Source organism: Petaurus breviceps, unplaced genomic scaffold, assembly GCF_028583685.1.
Source record: "Petaurus breviceps papuanus isolate PSGF00001 unplaced genomic scaffold, PetGlider_PUasm1.0 221, whole genome shotgun sequence".
NCBI classification, from domain to species: Eukaryota; Metazoa; Chordata; class Mammalia; order Diprotodontia; family Petauridae; genus Petaurus; species Petaurus breviceps.
Window position 1 is genome coordinate 2,757,258 of NW_027185877.1, and position 11,342 is coordinate 2,768,599.

Below are 11,342 nucleotides of genomic sequence, written 5' to 3' on the forward strand. Positions count from 1 at the left end.
CTCTCCTCCTGGTAACTCTTTCTTCTCTTCTCTTGGTTCTCCTTCTAACTTGTTTCTCCTTTGCTGGGTCATCATACCCCCAGACTCTGTACTATGACACTCTTTCTTTTGGTGATCTCATAAATTCCAATGGGTTAAAATATAATCTTGAAGATGACTCCCCAATACATATCTGGAGTCCTAATCTCTCTCCTGACCTTCCTTCCAACATTGCCAATTACTGGCTGGATAGCACTCATATGTAAAAGAGGCCTCTCAAAATCAACATTGTCCAAAACAGAATTAATTATATTTCCTTCTAACTCCATCCCTCATCCAAACTTCTTTTCCTTCTAATGTTTTAATTGTGATCAAAATAAGATATTTAGAAGTATGAGAAAAGACCTCCGACAACCTTTGTAGATGTGAGAGGTATGGAATATTACATATTTTTTCATATTTTTGAGGTATTTATGGATTTGATTATTTTTTTCTTTTTCCTTTAAAATTTTTTTCTATGGAATGAATTTCTGGGAAGGGAAAGTAGAAAAATTAAGCATTGCAGAAACAAAATATATCAAAAAATTTTAAAATATTGAAATAATTTCTGTAAGCACTATAAAAAAGCACTTAAGTAAATAATGAAGCCACTTAAGACCACCTACATGAAGCAAAGATACATCTGGTAAATATAATTAAGAAATTCTTGCAAAAATAGCAGAAATTTTCTATTGCTTTTTTAAAGGACACCAAGATTGAGGGAAACAAATGTTTCTGCCTCTAGAAAGTAATTGGCAGTGTAGTATGGGAGAAAGAACATTGGCTCTGGGGTCAAAAGACCTGGATTCAAATCCTCCCTCTGATCCTTACTACCAGTGTGGCCAAGGGAAACTCACTTCTTGGGGCCTGAGGGTCTCTTTCAGTAAAATGAAGGGGGTTTGCATCTAGTGAAGGTCTCTAAGGTACTCTCTTGATCTATTATTAATGATCCAATCCCTACATTAAAGATCAATTCTATGAATTAGTTTATTTTTCATAGTATTATAAATGTAGAACTGGAAGGGACCTCAGAAACTAACCTTTCTCATTTTACAGATGAGGAAACTGAGGCCCAAAGAGACAGTGTCAGTTCCTCACATACAGAAGGGTGTTTGTTGTTGGATACCAATAACACCATCCTTATAGAATACTTATTTGGACATGTCATCCTCAATTCATTTTCCTAGAATGGCAATACTTATGAATAAAGTATGGTTTAACGTCTATTTTGTATAATTATTTTAAAAGTGTGAACATTTAATTTACCTGTCCTATCGTCCAGCTTTCTCCAAACACCTGGGCACTTCTCACTTCCAGGTTATTAGATGTAGTCATATCATTTGAAGTACATTTGTCAAAGTTTCCACACAAACCTCCAAGTTTTCCCTAAAGAATAAGCAGAAATTTCTCATAATATCCTATTGAAAACCAAATGTTTGTAAAATATGATTCATTAGAACTGTTCATACATTTAAAAAGTATTTTGAGCTAAATATTTCAATAACAGTAGTTTATTTATAAAAATTGTTCTGCTAGAAATACACTGTGGTTTTACACCTTACACCCCCTTCCATTGATAGTGGTTTCCTTGCAGTTCCATGAACAAGATACTTCATCTTCTGTATCTGGGCAATGTCACTGGCCGTCCCCCATTCCTGGAATTTCTTCCCTCCTTATCTCTGCTTCCTGGCTTCCTTCAAGTCCCAACTTAGTTTTTTTTTTAATTAATTTGTTTGTTTCCTTTTAGTTTACAGGATTCAATTCCACAATTCCTTGAGTTTCACATTTTGTCTCCCTCCCGCCCTTCTCCCCCCCCCCCCCATGGCAGCTTATATTCAAGTATAGGATCTGTAAATACTTCCACATTATACATTAGTCAGGTTATAAGGATGAATTGTACCAGCTGGAATGAAAAATGGTAAAGAGGACATAAAACCAAATAAGAGAAGGAAAAAGATCAGGTATTTTCCTTCCACCTGTGTATAAACTTAGTTATTTCTAGTTCTTTCTCTGGATGCACATATTTCTCTCCATCATGAGTCTTTTGGGATTGACTTATATCACTGCATTGCTGAGAAGAGTCCAGTCTATCAAAGTTGGTCATCATACATACGTTGTATCTGTGTACAAATTTCTCCTGGTTCTACTCTTCTCACTCAGCATCAATTCTTTTAAGCCTCTCCAGGTAAATATGAAGACCGTCTGCTCCTTGTTTCTTATAGCAAATAGTATTCCATAACATGCATATACCACAACTTGTTCAGCCATTCCCCAATTGATGGGCACCCCCTTAATTTCCAATTCTTTGCTACCACAAAAAGAGCTGCTACAAACATTTATGTACATATGGGTCTTTCTCTCATTTCTATGATCTCTTTGGGATATAACCCTAGGAGTGGTATTGCTGGATCAAAGGGTATGAAAGTATTTATAGCCCTTTGGACATAATTCCAGATTGCTCTCCAGAAAGGCTGGATCAGTTCACAACTTCACCAGCAATGCATTAGTATTCCAATTTGCCCACTTCCTCTCCAGCATTTGTCATTTTCCTATTTCGTCATCTTAGCCAATCTGACTGGTGAGATGTGGTACCTCAGAGTTGTTTTGATTTGCATTTCTCTGATCAGCAGTGAATTAGAGCATTTCTTCACGTGCTTATAGATAGCTTTAATTTCTTTCTCTGAAAACTGCCTGTTCATATCCTTTGACCATTTATCAATTGGGGAATGACTTGTATTCTTATAAATTTGACTCAGTTCTCTGTATATTTTAGAAATGAGTCCTTTGTCAGAGACATAGGTTATAAAGATTCTTTCCCAATTTCCCACCTCCCTCTTAATCTTGGTTACGTTGGCTTTGTTTGTACAGAAGCTTTTCAATTTCATGTAGCCAAAATTATCCATTTTACATTTTATAATGTTCTCTAATTCTTGTTTAGTCATAAAGTCTTTCCTTCTCCACAACTCTGATAGGTAAACTATTCCTTGTTTTAGGAGACTGCTTACAGTATCAACATTTATACCTAGATCATGCACCCATTTGGACTTGATTTTGGTATATAGTGTTAGATAATGGTCTATGCCCAGTTTCTGCCATACTATATTCCAGTTTTCCCAGCAGTTTTTGTCAAATAGTGAGTTCTTATCCCAAAAACCAGGGTCTGGGGGTTTATCAAACAAGAAATTACCATAGTCATTGACTTCTGAATCTCATCTGCCTAATCTATTTCATTGATCCACTCCTCTATTCCTCAGCCAGTACCAAGTAATTTTGATGACTGCTGCTTTATAATACAGATTGAAATCTGGTATAGCTAGTCCACCTTCCCTAGCATTTCTTTTCATTAATTCCCTTGATATTCTGGACCGTTTATTCTTCCAAATGAATTTTGTTACTATTTTTTCTAGCTCTATAAAGTAGTTTTTTGGTAAATTAATTGGTATGGCACTAAATATATAATTTTTATACTTAATGAAGTATGCTATTTCTTCTTCGCATCAAGAGTGACAGGAACAAATCTCAGGCGAAGCTCCTCTCCCTCCCTTCTTTCCCTCTTAAAATGATACTTTTTGTGTTTCTTCTCCATAGAGTCCTATGCTTAACTGGTTGTTATTCCCTCCTTGTACCAGAACCAATGAGGGAAAAGCTCATATGCTTCCCAACTCCCTCCCTTTTTTTCCTCTGCTATACAGTTTTTATGCCTCTATGTGTGGCGTAATTTACCCTTTTCCACTTCAACCATTCCCTTTCTTCCATTGCAGTCCCTTTGTAGCCCTTAATAAGATTTTTTTTAAATCATCATTTTGTCTATTTTATAGTCATACCCTCTACTTGTCTATAACCAGTTTGCTCTTATCAAATAGCAGGGTGTGTGTGTGTGTTCTCCTTGTTTACCTTTCTAAGTCACTGTTGCATCTTGTAATTGGAGGTTGAATTTTCCATTGAGTTCTGGTTTTTTTTATCAAAAAGGTCTGGAACTCTGTTATATCATTGAATGACCATCTCTTTGCCTAGAAGAATATGCTCAGTCTCACTGGGTATGTGATCCTTGGTTGTAACCCGAGCTCTTTTGCCTTCCGGAAAATTGTATTCCACTGCCTCCGATCTTTCAGTGTAGAGGCTGCCAAATCCTGTGCAATCCTCACTGTGGACCCTCGATATTTGAATTGTTTCTTTCTGGCCGCTTGAAGTATTTTCTCTTCTATCTGGTAGTTCTGGAATTTGGCCACAAATTCGAGGACTTTTCAGTTTGGGATCTCTTTCAGCAGGTGTGCAGTGGATTCTCTCAATTTCTATTTTACCCTCAGGTTCTAGTATCTCAGGGCAGTTTTCCTTAATGAGCTCTTGGAGAATGTTGTCCAGGCTCATTTTTTCATCATAATTTTCTGGTAGGCTTATGATTTTCAGATTATCTCTCCTGGATCTGTTTTCCAGGTCAGCTATTTTTTCTTTGAGGTATTTTACCTCTTTTCTAATTTTTCATTCTTGTTGTTTTGCTTGACTAATTCTTGGTTCCTCATAGAGTTATTTATTTCCATTTGGTTAATTCTAGTTTTTAGCAAATCATTTTCCTTGGTTAATTTTTGAAGCTCCTTTTCCATATCATACACTTTTCTTTTTAAAGAGATGTTTTCCTCATTATAATGTTTTTCTAATTCTGCTATTTTGGTTTTGAGAGAATTATTCATTTTGTCTTCTATCTCTCTCATTTTGTTTTCAAAGTTCCTTTTGATCTCATCTAGGAGAGCCTTCTGTGCTTGGGACCCATTCCCTGTTGAAGTTTCAGCTGTGGGTGTGGAGTCCACATTGTCTCCCTCTGAGGTTGGTTCCTCCCTCTGAGGATAGTAGGACTCCAGAGTCTTTGTCTTTGTAGTCTGCTTTCTACCCATTTTGAGGCAGGGTCCTAGCCACGCCCTTCCTCTAGGATTCCAAGCCTTTACTGTAGAGGGTTTTTCCCTGGGGCAAGAGTTACTATGTTTTCAGGGTCAGAGCGGGGGGTTTGGAGCAAGTGAGGTTCATTCTGTCATCCTAGTCTTTGGAGGTCCTGAAAGGGGCTTTTTTTTTAAATTTCTGGGCTATGAAGTGGTAGCCCCAGGAGTGTTTGCTGTCCAGGACAGGAGCCCCTGTATTTGCTTCTTACCTTGCTCTTTCCAGTCCCAGCCCTTTGGTGATAGGCCTGGTAGTGGACCTTGTGGTTGGTGGGAAGACTTGCCATCTCCCAACTTAATTTTTACCTTCTATTGGAAGCCTTTCCCAATCCTTCTTCTTTTTAGAGCCTTTATTATTTCCTATTTATTCTATTTATATATTTTATTTGCTTATTAATTTTTTTTCTATGTGGCTTGTTTGTCCATAGTTGTTTGCATATTGTCTCTCTCATTGGATGTCAGGAACTGTTTTTTGCCTTTCTTTCTATGCCCAGAACTTAGCACGGTGCCTGGCCCATAGTAGGTACTGAATGAAAGCTTATTGACTGACTGGAAGGGACTTAGAGACTATCAAAATATTAACTACTTTATAGATAAGGAAAATTAGGCGCAGAGAAATTAAATGACTTGAAGAGAGTTTCACAGCTTGTAAGTATATAAGGTGGGACTTGAATTTACTTTTTCCTGCCTCCAAGACCAGTGCCCTATTATGTCCACTCTACCTCTCAAGTTGATATAACCAGAATATATGTCTCACTCATTTGCCATACATATTCTAGAACAGAGGTTCTGAGCTTATTTGCATCACGGAGTACTTTGGCAGCTTGGTGGAGCCTAACAGAATCTTCTTAGAATAACATTTAAAATTCATAAAATAAAATACATAGGATTACATAGGGAACAAATTACATAGAAATACAGTTATCAAAATAGCAATTTTTAAAAATTCACAGACCCCAGGTCACACCCATATCTCACTTCTCTGACTGCCTCTTCTACCTCCATACTCACAGTCTTCCCACTCTAAGCATACACTCTGCCCCTGTGGCCTCTCTGCCTGAGACCATTGTTTCATGAATACTTTAGCCATCCACACTCACTTCTTTACCAGCAATAATCTGCATTGTCCAGAATTTCTGACTTTGCCTCCCACCCCTTGCTTTCCAACTCCCTTTTATATGTTTTTACTTTTACCTGTTATTACCTTTACCCACTAGAAAAAGGCCATGAGGTGGCTCAGTGAATATAGCACTAGCCTGAAGTCAAGAAGACCGGAGTTCAAATTTGGCCTCAGACACTTACTAGTTGTGTGACCCTGGTAAAGTCACATAACCCAATTTGCCTCAGTTCCTCATCTGTTAAATAAACTGAAGAAGAAAATGGTAAACTGTTCCAGCATCTTTGCCAAGAAAACTCTAAAAGGAGTCACACAGTTGGACATGACTGAAAAATGATGGAACATCAACCACTAGCCAGCCATCTATCTATCTATCTATCTATCTATCTATCTATCTATCTATCTATCCATCTATATATCTATCTATCTATTTATCTATCTATCTACCTATCTACCTACCTACCTACCTAATCCATCCATCTATCTATCTATATTGGCTTAACATAAAGAACACACTTGTTCCTAAAAATTCATCTGCTATTATTGTTCCAATTTTCCAACAAATCTGTGATTTCACTCTAGTATCTTTGCTAAGAAAACCCCAAATGGGATAAGAATCAGACACAGCCCAAGTGACTGAACATCAAAACACATTAGAAAGTGAGGTCCTTGAGAGTAGGGACTGTCTTTAGCTTTTGCTTGTATTTGTATCTTCACTTGTCAGCAGTGACTAGCAATGCTTGGGTGGTGAGGTGGTGAGGTGGGTAGAGCACCAGATCTAGAGTCAGGAAACCTTTGGTTCCAATCCAGCCTCAGACCCTGCTAGCACTGCGGCCCTAGGCAAGGCACCTATCCTCATTTTCTCATCCGTAAAGCAGGAAAAACAGCATTTACCTCCCAGAACTGCTGGGAGAAAAAAGTGAAATAAAATGTATATAGCATTCTGCAAACCTTAAAGTGCTATATAAATGCTAAGACAGACAGATGACAGATAATATATGCATACACATATATATACATATACATGTATGTATATGTATGTGTAATCTGTCTGCCCAGGTAAAGAACCTTTGTTGCTAAATTTTTCAATAGCACTACCAACAACCAATTTTACATATAACCATGATTTTAAGAAAACATCTATGAGGAAAAATATGAATTATTTTGACTCTAAGCAATGGCTTCTTCCTTCAGTACTTCAAACATCTGTGGTTTCTTTGCTGTGGGTACACCCTCCAGTGATGTTGATCTCAACCCCACTGTGACCTGGTAGATAATCTTCAACAGTTGTTGTGGCCAAAAATTCCTTTTCCCCTGAGCCAAACTAGTGACAAGCTTCTCCAAACGTAGTTATGCTGGTCCTCTGAATGATAGATGTACAGTCTCTTTCTAGGCTGATTCTTGGAGTCTTTCCAGTTTGATAAGATCTGCCAGAGGAATTTAGAGCTTGTACTCTGCTGGCATAGCCTTTGAGAGCCTGGGGTCAGCCCCAGGCCAGGCCAAGACATTGGAAGGCTTCGGTGGGAGTCATAGAGCATCAAAAAGCTTAATCAAAACATCAAAAATTTCATTTTATTTCCTTTATCTCAAATAGAAAAGGGCAGCATGGAAGAAAGGCTAGAAGATCAGCAGCAGAGTCAGGTGGATTCAGTTCCTTCCTCTGATACATTTGAGCTGTGTAACTTTGGATAAATCAGCATCTTAGTCAATTCTCTAAGACTATAAATCACACATCAGTTACTTATTGATATTCATCATTATTGGGAGTTTTCACAACAGAACTTTCATACACTGATGTTTTAAAAGGAGGTTCATGTCGCCAACCTCCTAAAAGAAATCTCAATGAGATGTCAAATTTTGACCTACCTTCCACTGAGATCCAACTTTGATATGTATCGTTGTCTTCTTATCCCAAAGAATCGTTATGTCTTCCTCTGGGAAGTGTACCACAGCATAGTACCCGGCCTTCCAAAGCTGGTATGTTGGTTTATTTTCCAGGAAACCTGATCGTTTCTGAAGCAAAGAATATCAGAATAAAAACATCAATTCCATATTAGCTATAACAGAAAAGTAAACCTCAATTATTTTCACACAGTGAACAGGTGTCTGTTGGTCACCTCTTTTGTTCTAAGTATTAGTGGGGTGTGAGAAAAATATAAAATAAGATCTCTTTCAAGCTTTTTGTGAAGGTAAAATGAATATATGTTCAGTTGGGTCATATCCTACAAGGTCATAAGCACAAAAGTCAATGCTAGTTAAGATTTGAATGGAGGGGGAAGGGCTTTTCAGGCACAGAGATTATGCACAAAGAGAGGAAAGGAGTCAAGAGTGTGGAAACCATACTTAGGGAACCATAGAATTAGAAGAAACTTTAGGGTAAGCTAGCTTAACCACATATCAAATACCAAAAAAATGTCTTCAAAATAATCACTGGCAAGTCCTCATGCAACTTCATGGCAAAGATCCCTCGGATGGGGAACTTAGTCCTTCATAAGGGCAACCATTCCATTTTCAGGTTCCCTCTAATTGCTGGGATTTTTTATTAAAGGAAGAAGAGTGGGCCGTGAATATATGAACAGAGCAGGTACAGAAATGGCATAAAAGTAAGAGAAATGCATAACCAGAAGAGGAGGTAAACTGATCAGGTATTGAAAAAGGGATAACCAATGGATAGCTTTTATGCACCATTGGTACTCATACAATATGAGACCTTGAACAAGATCCCAACATGTTGAATGGACTTGCCCTCATGGAAGGGGTATACACAGGAATATGGATAAAAGCAACACAGGATGAAAAGGCACAAATGAGGTATAATTTGCACCATTGGAGAAAATTGTTGAGATCACAGATCTATCCAAATTTTAAAAGATCTACCCTAATTCTGCTGTAAGCTGCTTGAGAGCAGGGCTATCTTTGGCATTTCTTTGTATCTCCATAACTTATCAGAGTTCCTGGAACACAATAGGCACTTGATAAATGCTAGCTAACTGAATGTTAGACCTCCTAGTAATGTCTATCCATTGATCCTAGATCTTCCTATTAGAGGCACACAGAATAAGATTTAACTCTTTGAGATAGTACCCTTTAAACTGTTTGAAAAGATTTTTCTCTTCTCCAGTCTAGCATCCTTATTTCTTTCAATGACTACTGATATAACAATTTCTTGTCCTTTGATCATTGTGCCATAGTCTGTCAGTTCCCCTTTTCTACTCTTGACTATTACCAAATAAAAGTGAGATAATGACATTACACTGCTTTCAGACAAAACCCTCATCACAGACTATCACCCTGCCAAGAGGAGAGTCTCCCCCACATCCTTTCTGGATGAGGGAGATAAGGAGATCCCTAGTGCCAAAATCTGAGACAAGAATCTAATTATCCTAATTGTGGAGCAGTTCTAATTAGCAGCAGTGACCCTTTCTAATCTAAGCAGGTCAGGCTCATCCCCTAATTCCTTACTGCTCTTCACAAACAAGCACTGTTCCATCACCAGGATCCCTATTCTACTAAGATCATAAAGACAAGACCTGTCTCCCAGGTCACAGTGTCTGAGCTTCTGACCCAGAGGAAGCCCAAGAGCCAACTAAAGAAGGAACCCAGAAATGGTGACCTCATGGAACAAGGTTCTATGTGACTGACTAACCTGCAAAATCAGCTTGATTCTCATTATAATAACCTTTCCCAGAATGCTAGAAAAGCTGGGGATGGAAGATCAGATCACTAGCATTAGACCCTTGCCCTATCTATACTTATTGATGTAGATTGAGCTTGTTTGGGTGCAGGGGGCAGGGACTGGGAGTTAGAAGGGCAAGGTATGACTAACAAGCAGAGTGGGTCAAGCCACATACTTCTTTCCCAGTCTACCTGCATGTTTGTACCCCTTGATTTCCCAACAAAACTCAGCTGCATGGATAGAGATACATGCCATTCCCCAAGATTACCTTTTTAAGAAACAGGCAGGAAAACCCTAATCCATAACATATAACTGATGCACAACTGGCCCTGGACAGGACACATGAGGCTGGCAAAGTGTCCTTAGGATCCTGTGGTCTAGCTACACAATTACCCTGCAAGTATGATCTGGACCCAAAGCCAAATACTGAATAAACTAAGAGAGCTAAGGCAGCTGTATATGAGTAGGTGATAACCAGCAGTAGAACCCATTATGGGTTTTTTGTGCCTGCCATTAGGTGAATAGACAGTTGACACTCTATCATACTTACCAATTAATTGTCTGGTTGCTAGTTAACTAATATTTATTAAGCATCTACAATATGTCAGGCATGGTGCTAAGTGCTAGGGATACAAAAAAAGGCAACAAATATTCTCTACTTTCAAGGATCTCACAGTATAATGGGGAAGACAATATGCAGACAGCTATGAACAAAAAACATATAGACAGTGGAAACTGAGGGTCATCTCTGAGGGAAGGCACTAAAATTAAGGACTGGGAAGGTTTCTTGTAGAAAGTGGAACTTTAGCTGAGTCCTTCTCAGGGAGGCAAGGAGACAGGAAGAGCGTGAATTCTAAGCCTGGGGGGAAAACAGTGAAAATACTCAGTCTGGAGATTGTTGTATTCAAGGAATAGCAAGGAGGTCAGCGTCATTAGATCATAGAACTTAGAGGGGTAATAAGACTAGGGGTATAAAGGGGCCAGGTTATAAAGCGTTTTCTAAGTGCCTTTCCAACCTGACAGATCATATCACCTCTATTACAAATGTACCCTGATGGTAAAACTACAGGTCTCAAAATGGCAGATCACAAATGCATACATCATTTGGGCATTAGATCATCACTGGGCATCTTTAGTTCAGCTCTTCTCCACTGGGATCATCGTCTCTAGACCCTCTCCACTGAAAATTGGACTCCACCCCTGGAACTTACCCAGTCTTTCATAGGTTAGCTTTGGCCTTATTCTGCTGGGTTCCAGGACTTCCTAATACCCCTGCCATGTCACTAGGAATGAATTTCTCCTTCCTTCTTTCTCTCGCCATTTACTTTCCAGGTCCCCTTTATATGGTGTATGAAAACTTCATATAGTCAGAGACTCTCTAGAATGCTTTTATTTGTATTCCCAATGCTTAATATGTTGACCATCACAAAATAAGTACTAAACAAATGTCCTCTCTCTCTCTCTCTCTGTCTCTGTCTCTGTCTCTCTGTCTCTCTCTGTCTCTGTCTCTGTCTCTCTCTGTCTCTGTCTCTCTCTCTCTCTCTCTCTCTCTCTCTCTCTCTCTCTCTCTCTCTCTCTCTCTCTCTCTCTCTCTCTCTCTCTC

At 38.7% G+C, this 11,342-nt stretch overlaps 1 protein-coding gene across 1 annotated transcript in view; it reads right to left on the reverse strand.

The window, feature by feature from the left end:
* OTOGL (otogelin like) overlaps window positions 1-11,342 on the reverse strand; it is a 205,653-nt gene that overhangs the window by 81,256 nt on the left and 113,055 nt on the right. The window contains exons 27-28 of the mRNA XM_069094774.1: window positions 7,930-8,076; window positions 1,285-1,404 (exon numbers count right to left, since the gene is read on the reverse strand). Of these exons, the coding sequence (XP_068950875.1) occupies window positions 1,285-1,404; window positions 7,930-8,076 (267 nt within the window). The remainder of the gene's footprint in view (window positions 1-1,284; window positions 1,405-7,929; window positions 8,077-11,342) is intronic.